Raw genomic sequence first — 16,310 nt, forward strand, 5'->3', positions numbered from 1 at the left:
CGGAGCGTTCCGTGAGGGAGCGGGAGCGCCGGGAGCGGTCACCGAGCTCTGGGGGGCCCTTGGGTCCTGAGGGGGCGTGCCACCCCTGGCGGTCACCGTGTCCTGAGGGGACAGCCCACTCCTGAGCCTTCACTGTGCCCAGAGCTGCAATCTGCAAGCCCTCCTTGAGGGGTCATTTCAGCCCTGGCGGGATCACATCGTTTTCCATCAGGAAGAGATGAAATCTCCTGATCTGCTCCACCGTACAGTTATAAAACCACCAGGTGTGTTGGTGGCCATGATGCGAGGGGAAGGCGCGTGTGCCTGCAGTGGCCGGGAGGTCCTGCAGTGACGGCTCCATGACTTGGCCGCCTCCTGTGCTGCAGCCTTGCACCGCAAGCACAAGGCCCTCCTCCAGGTGAGTTCAGGTGTTGGCAGGGTGCTGGTAGTCATAACAGCAATCAGGGAATACATTGATAGTCTAGGGAAGGCATAACACTGCCTTGTGGCTGTGCAGGAGAACAGGACACCACAGGAACACCAGTACCAGCTTCTTTCAAACTCAGGGGATAGGATTGTAAAGTGAAATCTCTTACTCAAGCCTTGGCCTAAGGCCAGAGATGAAGGTGTATGAGCCTTTATTTCCCCACCATAATCGCTGGAGTCATTACCCTCATCTTGCCTAGCCATACATGCTTTTAGAGAGTTAAAAAGGTGTAGAGATCAAAGTTGGCTGTGCAAAGCTGGCTGGTCAAAGGCAGCTGCTGTATTAGGATGTCCCAGATGAACTATTTCCTGGAGAGAAAAAACTGAGCTACTGTTCAGGTGCTGTTGTAGCTGCAGAAACCCACCTGTCTTGTTCAAGGGGAACTCCAAGAGGCACTTGGTGTTGGCAGGTAGGAGAGCAATGAACCTGTCCTACAAAAGGAGATCAGGACAGCTCTGTTTGGCTAGTTCAGCAAAAGGAATGCAAACCCAAGGTGTACTTGCTCTGCCAATCTACCAGGGAAGCTGCAGTGGCAAAAAGATGGACAGAGATATCTGAAGGCTAATGGTAGTACAAGGAAAGATTATTGGTTGCCTCTTAACATTGTCCTGAAGGAAGTCAGAGGATGATTTCTTACTGTAGGAGGTGGAACTTCCCAGAGCAGACAGCAACCAGAGTAGCAAGAGGCAAAAGCCCATTTCAAGATGTAGCTTCCATGGCTTCCATGCAAGGAGGGCAAGGTTAGAAGCTTGTTTTCATGAGCAGAGCAGACAGGTTTAGGGAATCCCAGTCCTGGTTTGAAAGCCATTACAGTGAAAACAAGGAAAGGATGAACTATGGAGAATTTCTATACCTCAAAGAGTAGGAAAACTCTTTGGGCACCCCTGCTTCAGGCGTGATCCCCTTAGCTGCATCTCATTCCAATTGATGATATCCTGGTCTTTATTCCACCCTTTTTTCAATGTGAGCCATTGGGGTCTACATGTCTTCATATCCAGAAGAGAGCATTCTCCATTCAACTCAAAGTCTGGGCATGTCTTTCACTAGAGCCTGAGTTCCTAAGTCTGTTAGGCACTGTACTAATCACAGAAGTATGTATTTCCTGAGAAGTAGATAATCTAAACAAAGGGATTGCAACATGAATGGCCTAAACTCCAGCAACTTCTATCTGCAGTCTGCATGGCAGCTAGAACAGTGGGTGGACTCCCAGCACTAATTATTAGAGAGTTCTAGTTTTGGGGGTTTTTGCAAACCTCTGTTCTTAGACTGATGTTTAAATAGCAAACTCTTTGAGACAGCCCCATGGTTCTACCCTGGTATTGAACCTACCATAAAGCTTCTAATTCCTGACTGGGACCCATATCAAAATTAATTAATTTTCTATAATGTGCTGCCCTCCCCAGGGCTAATCACAGATTGGTAGCATGATAAATATCAACAATTTGGATTTCTTATCCAACAAAGCAGGGAGGAAGAGGATGAGGAAAGCATGAACCAGAAGATCCAGTACATAAAGCAGGAAAAGCTGTTTAAGAGCTAGAGAAAGGCAACAGTCCTGTAATCTAAAAAATAGTTTAATACCACAGGCCTCCTGTGGGAAGTAGCAACTTTATAAAAGAGCAGCAGCATCTAGAATCACAAGCTAAAACTCTTGTGTTCAGGGAGATGGAGAAAAAGGGTATAAAGAACAGTGGGACTGGCCTCAAGGGTCTCATCAAGAGTGACAGCCAAGTGAGTAATCATGAAACTATGAAGGCAATGAGCAGATCTGCCTTGATGCTAGTGTTAGGCTGGACCAAGCTGGATAAACCAGAGCTTGCACCATGCTGCCACCAACACAGTCAGGCGGGTTTGTTAAACCAAAGTGGATCCACCATTTTCCTGGCCAGGACCATCGGCAGGCCCCAGCAGCCACTCCTGTACTTGCTCCTGTAAATGTCTCAGCGCAAGCTCTCTAGCTGGGACACAGCTTTGGCCTCCCCCCATTTCCCGTGAGCCATGAGACTTGCTACATTTGAAACGTTGTTTTTCCCCTGTTTCACAGTGGCTCCCCTTTGATGTTGATTGTTTGCAGGCAAAGCTTAGTGGAGAGGGTAGCTGTTCTCTGGTCTGTTTGCTGGTTACTACTGAGCCGCCCAGCCCAGTGGAGAAAATGCTTTGATGTTAATGAGCTGCAGACAAGTTCACTTAACACCGAGCAGGGCCTGGCATCTCAGAGGTAAGACTTTCAGGGCAGATCCTACAGCAAGTCTCTCCAACATCCGTTTTGCCGCTGCAGAAAATACTCAGAAAGACGTTTGAGCAGAAACCTGTCTTCTCACAGTCTTGCACCACACCCAGTATCATTACAGCCTCAGAGATGCCAGAGGTGGGGAAATAGTGAGAGTTAAAAATGGCCCTATAGAATCGCATGACCTTTATGGGACTCAGTAGGAACATGATTTACCCTCTTGTCCCATTAATTGCCTACTTCTGTGGTCCTGTAGAAGGAATACGCTGGAATGGGAGAAGAGGATAGACCCTAAATTGCTGATTTTCCTGATTCCTGTGTGGCTGGAGTTCAAGGCAACACCATTCAGAACATGGCACTCTTTCCATCAGCACAGCAGATGTCTGAATGGACGGGGCCAGCTGCAGTAAAGTGAGACTTGCACAAACAGCCTTGGGCTACCCTCTTTCTTGAGTGGGTACTTCAGCAAAACCTTTCCTGTCAATCTGCTCCAGGCAGCAGCATATTGCCAAGTGAATGCAAGCCTACAGGTCAGTGATTGACCCCTCAGAGACAGGGTACAAAAGAGTCTTGTGGACCTGTGGTAGCTTCCTTGGCTTCAGTCAGCCCTTGTTGTGGGCCTCAGACCAGGAGGCTGGGATTTCTCCCTAGGGTAACACCTCATGAACTGGAGAGGGCCTAGATTAGGCAGAGCTCCTGCTGTGGAGTGATAGTGTGGGAAGCACACAATGGTGAAAAAGATACCTGTCCAGTGGAAATGTGAGGTACCACAGTCTCAGGAAGGAAGCACTGAACCACAAGTATGAACAAAGACAGGTGAGAAAAAGGCATAAATTCAATTTTGTAACCCTCTGCCCATTATCAGCAAAACATATTTATCATATCACACAAACTGTGCTTCTATCCAGACTCTGCAAGCTTTTGAAGGGAATGACCCAGTCTTCTGAGAAGCCCCAGCCAAGCAGAAGCAAACACAGACTCTGTCCCATCAAGTAGAGCAACAAATGAGACCTCACTAAAAGTTAGGGAGAAACATGCCTTCTTCTGAGGAATGTGGCATAATTCCAGTATATCGCCTTTGTTAAATGATTTATTGCAATGAGAGAGAGAGATACTAACTCTTTAGTTTTCTTGCCAGAACAGGATCATTCCCTGCAACAAACTGGATTACACAGTTTAAATAATGCAAGCCAAGTCCAAATGCTTGTGCCATACTCACTGCAGGGAGGAGCTCACACAAAAGTGTGTGAGCCTACACTGAAATAAAACTTAACGAGGTTGAAAGTGCCATCATAGACAAGGCCATGCCTGATCACAGGCCAAGGAGACTGTCCAGCAAAAGGAACACTGCACTTTGGAAAGTCTACCCAAGTCAGTGGGAAGAGACACAAAATTAACCTTTGACAACATATTTAGCATTTGTTGAGCACCAAAAGTCACTCCATCCAAGCAAAGTTTGCAGGCCAGGTTTTGACACAATGAATAAAACCATACATCCTGCAAGAGATGAGACTGACAGAGGAGAGGGCATTGACAACAGCATGGGGCAACATATACAATGATTCACAGACAGCAGTAAGGGAAACACTGCGACTTACACTGCTGGGAAGGAACCTGAGAAGCACTACGGAGTGTGTGCAGGATGGATGAAGAGGGAAGCTATTTGATCCCTTTTTCAAAGGGATTTATTGTCACATGCAATAGCAGCTTCACTAGAGATGGGCAGACTATCAGTCTGAAAGCAGAGAGATAGTCATTAAGCATAGGATGGATTTTGGGGCACAAGACAATGTGTTGTCAGAAATTATAATATTAATATAAAGAGTAAGCAATAGATTTGTAAGGTAGATGGGAATAATCTGGGGTTTACAGCAGGGAGTTTATCCCCATTGAAGGAACAGGAAAGCTAGACAGTTGAATAAAATGGACTATAAAAGATCATCTTTATAATAAAAGGAAGGGTGATGCACCCTGAAGCAAGGTCAGCTTGTAACTGTTTCTAGGGGATGAGGAAACATTCACCTGAAACCCGGGTAGAGCTGGAACTGGAACAGCCAAGCTGTCCACAACATGTTTGACTTAAGACTGCAGCATGACTTGAGTCAGTTCTCATGGTCTGAATGCCTGGAGCAAAGGAGACTCAGGGGTGACCTTACCACTCTCTACAACCTCCTGAAAGGTGGGTGTAGTAATGTGGGGGTTGGTCTCTTTCACCAGGCAGCAACTGACAGAACCAGAGGACACAACCTTAAGCTGCATCAAGGGAAATATAGGTTGGATATTAGGAAAAAGTTTTTCACTGGATGAGTGATAAAGTTCTGGAATGGGCTGCCTGGGGAGGTGGTGAAGTCACCATCCCTGGATCTGTTTAAAAAAAGACTGGATGTGGCACTCGGTGCCATGGCTTAGTTGAGGTGTTAGGGCACGGGCTGGACTCAATGATCTTGAAGGTCTCTTCCACCCAGGTCATTCTGTGAATCTGTGAATGCTTTGCTCCAGTGCTGCTGTCCACTTTGTGTGGCACACACAAAGCCTATATTCTCTGTGTGACACATTCATGTGAGGCAGCACTGTTGGTCATATGTGTGTGTGCATGATGCTTCAGCTATTTTGCTGCCAAAGGAACAGAAAACTGCTGCATTCTCCTTTCCCCCCACTTAAAGGAACAGGATCAGCTATTTTTTGTCTATGCCACTGCTGACGGTCAGGAAATTCATAGGAACTTACCTACTTTGGTCTGATTCTATGAAATTTACAAGAATGGTGGCAAATTGCAGCTAGTTCCAAAGCTCTTAGCAGAGTGATTAGCAGACAACAGCATCTTTGTGTGTGTCAGCTCATTAAGGAGCTTGGCCAAAACTATAAATGTTGTAGAAACAGGAAACAACAAAACATTAATTCAACCAAACATGCAGGTAGCTCCAAGGAAGGATTGGTGCATCCTAAGAGACAGGCAAATGGAACAAGCAGTTGCTCTTTACAAGTTTTCCACACCAGCAACTTGACAGGTGCAGTGTCCCCAAAATAAAGGGTGCAAAGAGTTTGAAAATTTAAAGCTGCTTATCATAAAACCTCTCTCTATATATATACACTACAAGAATGAAGGCAGCCCTCAAAATGGCTTCAGATGTTCATGTTCTGCACTCAACAGACACACTCAAAACTCTGCTCAATGTTAAACAGGTTTGTGGTCACCATGAAAGCATGAGGGAGGTGCTGGAGGCTCAGTGACAAGTGACTAATCAAGAACTTCAAAGAACTTTCAGATGTGAAACCACTGACTTACTTGCTGCAGTGTACTATGTTCTGCTTAAGCTGGCTTTAATAATCAAGATGTGAAAAATGGCTCTGCAGTTTCTGAATGGATATTGAGGAAATTAGGGAATGGTCACCATACCCATCACCCTGGGAAGAACAGTATGGGTATAAAAAAGCTGAGTGCCTTCATACACAGTAAGCTAATTTTATGAGCAATGACCATAGAATACTTGCATTACAGAAGAGATGGGGGACTGCATGCAGATAGAAAATATCTCCACCCTTCTCCGAGGTGATAAAAGTTTTCTTTCAAGTTACAAATGTGCATTCAGCAAACTGAAGAAAACAGCTGGTGAAAGAAGATACTTTCATGGCGTGAAGTCCAGAGCTAAAAATCAAACATGAATTTTATTTTAAAAAAGCAAAAACAACAAAAGAAACAAAACAAGAAAACCCACTCAGGCCAATGTAAGGTTTAGTCTCATTTCAGTAGGATTGCCAGAGTAGCAGCTCAATATATGAAGCCGCAAGAAAAATGAAAAGAAAAGAAAAGAAAAGAAAAGAAAAGAAAAGAAAAGAAAAGAAAAGAAAAGAAAAGAAAAGAAAAGAAAAGAAAAGAAAAGAAAAGAAAAGAAAAGAAAAGAAAAGAAAAGAAAAGAAAAGAAAAGAAAAGAAAAGAAAAGAAAAGAAAAGAAAAGAAAAGAAAAGAAAAGAAAAGAAAAGAAAAGAAAAGAAAAGAAAAGAAAGACAAAAAACCTCACCTCGTATGTTGTTTAAACTACTAGAGAACAATTATGCATTGACATGTGCCTAAGTGATACCGGGCATAAACTACTGACCACCTGATTAGAATAGTGGAATGAAAAGCGTCTGAAGGACTTGAGAGGTTTTCAGGGGAGAAAACATAATGATAATGGGAGACATTAATTTCCCCCATACAGACTGGGTAGACACTATGTCAAAGAATGATGCAAAGACTGCATTTTTAGCCCACATAAATGGATATTTCTTAGAATGACCACTCAGAGGAATCAAGCAGAGGATGAACTCTTGATTTAGTCACGAGTAGTACATAGGAGGGAGTTTGGAATGTAATAATGAACAGTCAGCTTGTCTTTATGAACACAGTGTACTCAAATCCAGTATTATGGCTGGAGAGGAAAAAGCAACAGAAAAATACACTGTAGTGCAATGTAATTTAAAAGGGAGATGAGCATATTCTCCTTCCAAAGGGAATAAGTGTAAAAGTCAGCAGAGTAATTAAGAATTTTTAGGTAGCTGATGTGTTGTCATAGTGCAACATTGATGAAAGGGCAAATGCTTGCAATGACATTGAGACCCTTCATTTACAGCTTTAAATATGGCATCACTCAAGGTATCCTAACAACAAGCTAAAATAATAAATAACCCCAAGTCTGGCACAGTTAATCAGTAGAACAAAGATGACATTTAGAAGAAAAGAAAACAAAACAAAACAAAAAACACAAAAAACCCCTTCAAAAATAATAAGTATGGTCAAAGAAGACATGCAGAAAATCTCAAAGTCTGGCTTAAATAAATAAATAATGAGACCCCACAACCCAACACATTTAAGCCAGCCAAATTAATTTTCAAAGAGCAGCTTTCTAAAAACATGAAGATTACTAATAAAGACATGTTTACACAGTAGGGGGAAGCCTACAGGGACTCAGGGGCCCAACAGAGAGCTTTAAGGGAAGAACAGTGCAGAAAAATTACCTGTACTAGAGGCTACTATCACCAAGCAGTTGTGGACATCCAAACAGTTTTTAGCTGTAGTTTAAAAGCAATGGGTATATGTAAAATTTCTACTGAAGTTTGGGTCCAGCCTTGTAATTGCCTCACTCCAACATGTGGCTTCCAGCATGCTGAGGGAAATATAGTTGAAATAATAAGGTGGTGGCTGAGGGTCCCAGACCAGGTTTTAGTCCCTGTTAACTTACATTTCATTAATAGATAACTCTGGAGTGAATAGTCAAATGGGAAGCACTGAGGTCTGAGGAATTAGCCACTAGTCAAAGCACCAGGAGAGAGAGAATACAAAGACAAAACTGAGCCCAGCTTGTGGATCTGGGAGGGGTTAAGGATTCACCAACCTTGCTATCACATGGAAATGTTTAGAGATGTTGACAGAGATGGGGATTAAGAGAACACCTGTCCATAGCAGTAAGTGGTGTTGGCTGCCATCCTCTCTTTCCCTGGTTGCTATTGGCACTCCAAAGATCCTGTCCTGCTCTGACCTATTCCTTTTATCTGGGCCATTAATAGCATTGCCTTCTCTGAAGTCTGCCTCCACCAGCTTCCGGAGGAGTCTGATTTATTCATTTTCCTCCAGTGGCAGCTACAATTAATGAGCAGATACATCCTGCAGGTCTCTTCACTCACGTGAGAATGTAGGCAGCTCATTCTTGTCCACTGGTGAAAAAGGACCACACTGAGGTCTACCTGTCCCTTAGCCAGACTTCAAAGCCTATAAAAGCCTAAATTTGGCCTGAAGTAGTTCCTTATTCATTGCACCAGGTGTTTCCCCAAACATTATGATCATCTCTTATTCACTTAATGTGCATTTGTATTACAAATTGAGTGCTTTACCTACAGGCAATCCCAGGTCTTGGGAGTTCTGATAAACAGACATTGCCTGATCTCCACATCTTCATTGCATCACACCATCAATGCTCTTTGTGCACTTCACAAGTCCTTTGATGGGCAATAGACATCCTGCTCCAGGCCCTCTGAATGACACTGCCAGGGATGTCTGCTCTGGGTCACATGGCTAGAGCTGCTAAAGTCCTGCTTCCTGAGCTTATGCAGCATTGCTCTAGAGAATGAGTGGGATTCAGGAATCACTTTACCCCCAGGTACTTGAAGGAGAGCTGCTTTACTTAGGGACAAGCTCCAGCTGTCTCTTGGTAACTGAAAAAGTGTATTTTCTGCTACTTCTCTACATACTTCCTGCCTCTAAAATATGCTATTTGAAGATGCAGTTTCTAGTACCAGTTCACCCAGGAACAGTGCTTGTATGCTATGTTGATATTGTACACAATTTCACAACCTCGTAACTCACCCATTGACTAAGCCTTCCAGTCACACTCATGTAACTTGTTTAGCATTTTCACACAGACTTGTGGTTCTCCCTTGGATTAAGCTGAGAGGTGTTAAAGCCATTTGTCCTACCAGCATTATCTCCTAAGGTTCTGTCATCCCCTAACCAGAATCTTTTGAGGTTAAACTGCAAACAACATGTCCTTTGTCATCCATTCCTCATACAAGTTTTTTCTCCTTCTCAGATTTTGTCACAGCTTGTGCTACTGATTTTGTAGACTTCTCCCCTAGTTTTGCCATTTGCTGTGGCCACATCAGGCAAGTCAAAGTGTTGGCATACTGGAAAGGTATTGAGCCAGAGGATAGTGTATCCCTGCATGTGCTGGAATGCTTGGTGCAGGCAGAGCGTGCACCTGGAACAAAGCCGCAGAGATAAGCAGGAGTAGAAGCTGGCTGGCAGCACCTGGTCGGTAGGAGGAGAGCAGGAAGTCGTGAAGCACTGCTAGTAAATCAGGTCCTTGTAATGACATAAAAGGGAATGACATGGATTAGATATGTCCTGAGGAGGTGTGTGAAAGGGTGGTAGAAAGGACCCTGCACAGTTATTCTCAGGGACTGGCTACATATACACCAGATATAGCCTTGAGAATAAATTGTGCTGTCTTCGAGGCTACAAGACGGATAAAGAGTAGGAACTGAGCAATTAGAGAAATCTTTAATGCCAGGCAGTAAACCGTGCCAGAATAGCAGTGCTCAGATATCCTCTGACAAGACAGAAAGCAAACTTCCATATTGATAAAGTATAATGTAAAACACAACATCATTTCAGACACAGCTTCACTGAATGGTAAGCTTGCTCCATCAGTCAGGAAACAGATCTGCAGGGAGGAGCAGACACCAAATGTACCCACCCCTGCAGGGAGAGAGGTGAGGGGAGAGGAGAGGAGACATGAACCAGCTGCAATCAAACCTCAAGAGTGGGTTTAACTCTGTTTCAGTAAAGGTGATGAGAGGAACATGGGGAGTGAAGAGATACCTAGCAAAACAGGAACAGCACAAAAGAAATAATCCCTTAGATGGGGCTGCCAGTTTCTTAGACTGAGGCACTCCATTCAGAGTAAAGGATGGTGCACTACAAACCAGAAGAAACTGCTGCTAAAGGTGAAGATCAGTCCCAAGGTTGGAGAGGAGATACAGGAGAAACTGGCCAGGCTGTATCAGACACAAGCATGACCAGGCTGCAGGACAGGTGTTAGCCACAGATTCTGAGAATAAATTCAGGCTAGTAAATCCATTGGTAATTTCAGAATAGCCACGTGCAAGCTCCCAAAATGCAGAAGGAGCAGACGGTTGGGAGGTATTTCAAGTGCTGAGTGTAATAGTTCCTCATAAGGGAAGAAGGGAACCTTGACCTTGTCAAGGGATGGGGGAAGCAGGGTGAAATTTAATGGCAGAAAGGGCAGATTAAACACTTGGGGACCAGCAGCAAGGACATTTGCTACAAACTGATGAAATGAAAGCCCGGAAGGAATAAAAAGACCTTACTGCACTGAAGGATGAATATGAAGCAGCAGCGTGATGCTTCTGTGAAAAAGGAATGGCAATATGCTAGGATGCATGAGACAAGTTATTTTTAGCAGAGACAGAAACATTATTGCCATTGCGCAAGGCATTGTGAGACTTCCTCCAGTATATCCTTGCAGCTCCACATTCAGGAAGGATACTTTTCCAGTGCAAAGAGAAAAACTATTTGGATGCTGAGACAAACAAACACCAGCTGGTTAAAAATCTACTAAAAGAGTTTGGTTTCTTCTGGCCAGATGGGCTGAGAGGGGACAGATGCATTTCTGAAGAACCACTGAAAGGAAATTATAAATAAAATTGTTATGAAAACATGTAAGATGTACAATAATGGCAAAAAGTATTTAATAAGTTTAGATGGTGAATTAGAGAGCTTATACCCCTGCCAGGATTGATGTTCTGGACCAGCCTTCCGAGAAGGGTAATGAGGCAGAAAAACCTCCATCATTTTAACACACACTTTGACAGAATTCCCTCCATTAATTTGTAAGTGAAGGAGCCCCAGAAATGGGTGGCTCAGCCTGGAATACAGATCCAGGTTCGCCAAGGAGTCAGCAATACTAAGGGCATTTGGAGGAAGTGTTGCTTTACCCCAGGCTTCTGGATTTCTGCTGGTCATTGTGATGATGAAGAATATAATTTCCCTCTAAATTTGCTCCTAAGGGTACTGAGGTTTTCCTTCCTTTGGGAAACTAAAGGCAAGCTCTAGGTCTCATGCATTGGTGCTCCTAGCATTACAGTCTCAGAGGTCTGCTCACACATCAGGCTTAATGCTATTGCCAGATTAGGGTCAGGAGGGAATTTTCCTAGATTGACAGAAAAATTGTAGTTGCATTTTTTGTGTGGTTTTGACTGGGGCTGTTTTGTTTTGTTTGGGGTTTTTACTTCCCCAAGTTCACATCTATTTTCTAGATCTTATGTAATTTTTTTCATTAATTCTCTGCTATTGCCAAGCTGCAGACCAATGGTCCCTTAATCTTCCTGCCTGCTTCCTGTAGCATGTTACATACAGCTGCAGTCTTTTTCTGAGAGGAGTCAGAAAGCACTTGCAGCACCTGGTTTGTGAGGTGAGTGGAGCAGGTGTCCAGACTAGAAGCACCAACAGGATGTTCACTGCTTGTTTACTCCTGGCTGCAGACATTGGACTACAGGGTGATGCTGGAGGACTGCCCAATGCAGTCACATACAACAAGCACACACAGAACTGCAGCAGTGGCTGTAAGAGGGAACAGAGGCATTAACCCAGGCTCTCAGCTGTACAAGCACAGATTTAAAGGATGCACAACCACTGGCTGACCTCCAGGGCTTATGTGCAGGCAGGCAGGCAGGGATTTGGGATGAGGAATGTGTAAGACAGCAGAGAAAGTGTGATGAGAGTGAGGGAGCTCCAAACCTGCAGGTGCTACATGCCAAAGTGGGGTGAGCACCTCTCCCAGCTCTCTGGGGCTCCTCTGAGCCAACCTGCATCAATCCCAGCAGCAGGCTGCCATGGCCACTCTCAGCAGGCACCCTGGAGCTGGGTACCCCTGTGAGGCTCCTGGTGGAGGGAACCCAGGTCGGAGAGGCACAGATATGCCACAGCAGCAACCTCTGCTTTGGGTCAGGAGCTCTGAGCCCTTGGGTGTATTGAGTAAGTCTGAATCTCAAGGACTGGTGGTCCCAGGGACTGGAATGGGTGTCAACAGTAAGGACCATAGCCAGGTTCCTGCCTGGCACCTCTGCCCACAGGGGTCCCTGTCAGCTTTCAGGATGACTATGCTGAACTTCTTAAGTGTGAATATCCTAAGTGTGGGAAAGCACACCCACCTCACAGAAATGTGGGTACTCCGCACCTGGCAGCACCCAGCTCCACGGTCCCAGAATAACCTTTCCTGAGGATATGGGACTGTGCTGTTGCTGAGGAAATGTTGAGCTCTGCAAAGCAATGAAGACAAGGGCTGTGCAATCTTCAGCCCTGGGCAAAGATGTGCAAGGAGTGCTGCTGTCAGCCTCTCCTGCCCCACTGCCTTCTGCACATGGGCTCCAAAACAGCTTATGCACAGAGCACAAGTCCCTCACCTTGTGGGTTTTACCCACTTTGAAAGACCAATTTGGATGCCCCTCTAGCTGCTTTCTAGCTTGGGTGTCATGTTCAGAACATACTAATGCAAGAGAGAATGAAAATGGAAAGGGAGACGGAAGATGTGAAATCAGCATCCTTAGAGATTTGTTCCAGAAGAAGACTGTAGATAAACAGGACCTGGTGCAGGAAGTGACAACTGCTGGAGATTGGAGTCTGTATCAGGAACAGAAAGGGAAAGGCTGAGAGGGCTTTGAAGAGAAACAGAGGCAAACTCCCAGCTCTGCTTAGTGACCTCTCAGAAAACATCCTCTGTGTGGTTCCCAGCCATGGGCTGCTACACCTTGGGCTAGAGCCACTCACACAGGCAGCAAAGGGTGCTGCTGCTTGCGGGAGGAAGGTTGGCTGTCCTATGGCAAAGCAAATTTGTTTCCAAGAGAACTGGGGTTCATACAAAGCCTCACCTTTGCTCCTCACCTCTGGCTTGCCTGCTAGGGCAAAGCATATGCTCCAAGTGCTGCTCCTTGCCACTGTCCCCAGTTCTTTCCAGACAGCTTCCACCAGCACCCATGCTTCCAGAGAGCTGGCTGTGCACTGCTTTCCACGCTCCTGCCTCCTCTTTGCAGCAGTGCCTTTGCCACTGGCTGGACAGCAGGAAAACACCTTTCTGCAACTCTCACACCCTCCAACAAACCTTAAATCAATAACCAAGAACACAGGGACAAGTTAATGCTAACGGAAACCATTAACCCTGTAACACAGGGGAATAGAGCCAACCTCTAACACTCACAAGATTTATAGGGCACAACAGCAGGGTGTTAATTCTTTTGGCAACACAAACACTTTCATACCCCTTGCCTTTCCTCACCCACAGAAGCAGTGGGAGGAGAGGGGACCATGTGCAGCCCAGCTGTAGGAACACAAGGACACAGCCCTGTTCATGCAACAGTTAGCAGCACACATATTTGGGGTGATGCCATGCTCACAAAGCTACCCAAATGCACACTCTATGGAATAGCATATGCCCAGGGGTTCCTGAGGCTGCTGACAGCAGATATCCCCCGTGCCCAGCACCTCTTTGCCTATAACACTACCCGCTCCTGCCTGCCTGTTCAGCTCCACCACAGTTTTGAGTAAAGAAACTTTTAGATCACCTAAAGTATTTGTAGAAACAAGCCCAGCTCTAAGGCATACAAGTCTTTCCTTAGGCCTGAATCACTCAACAACTGGAAGTGTTTTCACAGCTGGTTTAACAGATGCTCTCCCTGTAACTCTTGGATACACATCTGCCACTGGTGTGGCAGCTCTGAGACCAGGGAGATGCTGGTCAGCACCATCATCGGCCCAGCAGCTCTGGGCAGGAGAGGGGCTGCGGGTGTGCTGCAGCCACAGGGCTTTGCACAAATTCACAGAAAGGGACACACATCCTCCCCACAAGACCCCACTGGGCTCTGGCTGTCACTCCCTCCTTTGATATCCCAGGAAGAACTGCATTACTGATTAACAGCCCCCTGCCTGCTTCCCTCTATCCCACTCACCCCCTTGCCTGCAGCTGCCTCCTTGGACCCTCCCTTGTGTAAAGTCCAGGGCCAGGCAGGAGACGACAGGGTGGAAGCTCACTCAGGGCCCACCTGCAGGCAACCTTACTGTACCCCACATCCCATGGTACTGCGGAGGCCCCCCAGGGCTGAGCAGTGCAGCAGTACAAGTCACCAGTGGGCAGGCAGGAGCAGGGGACCTCGCTCCATCTACAGAGGCAGCAAGGGAAGAGGTGGGCCCCAGCCACAGTGCCAGACCATAACACCCAGGCACAGCCACAAAGAGCTCAGAGCCTTTAACACAATCCAAGTGGCAACATGAGCATCAGCTTGACTAAACCCCACACCCTGGGTTTATTGCCTCTATTCCCATCCATTCTCTCACACTATTGGAGTGGGTGCTGCCTCCACCAAGTGAGGGATCTCAAGGGACTTTGACCAGCCCCCTCCCACCCCAAACACCATGAAAAATCCTGGGAATGGCATGGGGGTCAATCCCCTGCCCATCACTTCCCTCCACACCCTCCCAGCTCTGCACTGCCCAGTTGGGCAGCTGAAGGCTTCCCTAACCCAGGCTGTGCCAAGAGAGAGCTCAAATAGGTGCCACTGGACCCCACCCCAAGTCTGTCCCAGTCCTGAAGACTGGGTACTTGATGCCATCTCAGCGTTCCAGTCAGCACTGCCACCTGCAAGGGACCCCCAGGCTTTTGCCAGCCCAGGAGCAGTCCAAGGCAGGGCTTTTCTCTGAGTGCTGGCACAAGAGCAGGGAGCAGGAAAGATGCTTGGCAGCAGGCCCAAGCATGCTCCCTTGGGGGCAGTCTGTGAACGCTCCTCTCCCCCATGAGCTGCAATGCACTGAGAGGGCCTAGACAGGCATCATCCATCCCTCCCTGCCACTGGCCATCCTTTCCTGCCAAGCATGCCACTGCAGACAGCTGTAATCTCTCTGCAGTGACAAAAACACCTCTGCCTCGGGGGAAACCCAGAGACAAGATGTCCCCCTCTCTTTCTGGCGAGCCGGAGCAATAGCAAGGAGCAGGCTCGAAAGGGACAGGCACACAGGGCAGTGGGCTCGGAGCGAGCAGAGCCCTGCCCGAGCTCGGGCCAAGGCCCAGGGCCCGTTCCCAGCCCGCTGCCGGGAGCGGCGGTGGCGGATCTCGCACTGCCCCCCCGTGGCCATTGCGGGTGCTACAGGTGGCCCCAAAAGGGCTGGGAGCCTCGGGGTGCCAAGTCCTGCAGAGCCCAAGAGACTGTCAGAGCCTCAGAGAGCCATTCACCCCGTACCAGGCCCCGCTGCAGGCTGCCACAGTGACAGCCACACACTTGGTGACTTCAGTCCTGCCACACTCTCCCCGGACATCCCACTCCTGTGCCCTGTCCATGACCTGTGCAACATTTTACGGGGCCGTACCACAGAGTCCCTGGGGTCTTGAGGGGGGCACAGGCTAAGCGCACACCTGGGAACAGCCCATGCAAAGGAGAAAACAAGGCAGTGCTGCTGTTTGAGCATCCGTATTTATTATATGTTTGGGGCAAGCCCAGGCTGCCACTTGCCTGGACTGCTCCAATTGAAGGCCAATGACCCATCCTCCTTAAATATTGGTTATAAAACAAATTTTTTTCCTTTTTCATTTTATTAAAAATCTCATCTCTCTCTCCATACTTTTTTTGCCTTTTGTATTTGAGTATAAAAGTGGGGGCGGGTGCTCCGCCTTGCCTGCCGCTACCTCCGCAGGCTGCGCTGTGCCTGCCGCAGCAGAGTGTCAAAGTCCAGGGAGTCAAACTTGCTCTTGACAGGAGCTGGGTCAAAATCCTCACGGTTTGAATCTGGAAGAGATGGGAAGAGCCTGTCTTGAGCCCAAGGAAACACTGGCATAATTCTGGCCATTGCCACAGCACACTTATCTTGTTTCACCTGCCAGTTTCTAGACCCAGAGTTGGGCCAGCCTCCAACAACAGTGCTGGAGAGACAGGGAGCCCCCATTCAATCCTTCAGGGCAGGACAGTTCCTAGATATGGCTCTGCTGCCAACCCTGACTGACCCCAAGGATGGGGACTCCTGCGCCTCTGGAAAGAAGAGAAGGACCCGGGAAGGCCAACCCCCAACTTGGAGGTTGT

General features: G+C 46.9%; 1 protein-coding gene and 1 long non-coding RNA gene across 3 annotated transcripts in view; one reads left to right on the forward strand and one right to left on the reverse strand.

Moving 5' to 3' along the window:
- On the forward strand, window positions 1–16,014 carry LOC121470213 (uncharacterized). Its single transcript, XR_005980899.2, has 2 exons — window positions 1–397; window positions 2,541–16,014. It is a non-coding gene; the product is annotated as an uncharacterized lncRNA (long non-coding RNA).
- The window catches only part of PPRC1 (PPARG related coactivator 1), a 14,153-nt gene continuing 13,531 nt past the window's right edge, over window positions 15,689–16,310 (reverse strand). For both annotated transcript variants that reach the window (XM_072931182.1, XM_030276250.4), the window contains one exon: window positions 15,689–16,019. In XM_072931182.1, coding sequence (XP_072787283.1) covers window positions 15,916–16,019 — 104 coding nt within the window. In that variant the 3' untranslated portion in view covers window positions 15,689–15,915. The remainder of the gene's footprint in view (window positions 16,020–16,310) is intronic.

The sequence above is a fragment of the Taeniopygia guttata genome, chromosome 6, assembly GCF_048771995.1.
Source record: "Taeniopygia guttata chromosome 6, bTaeGut7.mat, whole genome shotgun sequence".
NCBI classification, from domain to species: domain Eukaryota; kingdom Metazoa; phylum Chordata; class Aves; order Passeriformes; family Estrildidae; genus Taeniopygia; species Taeniopygia guttata.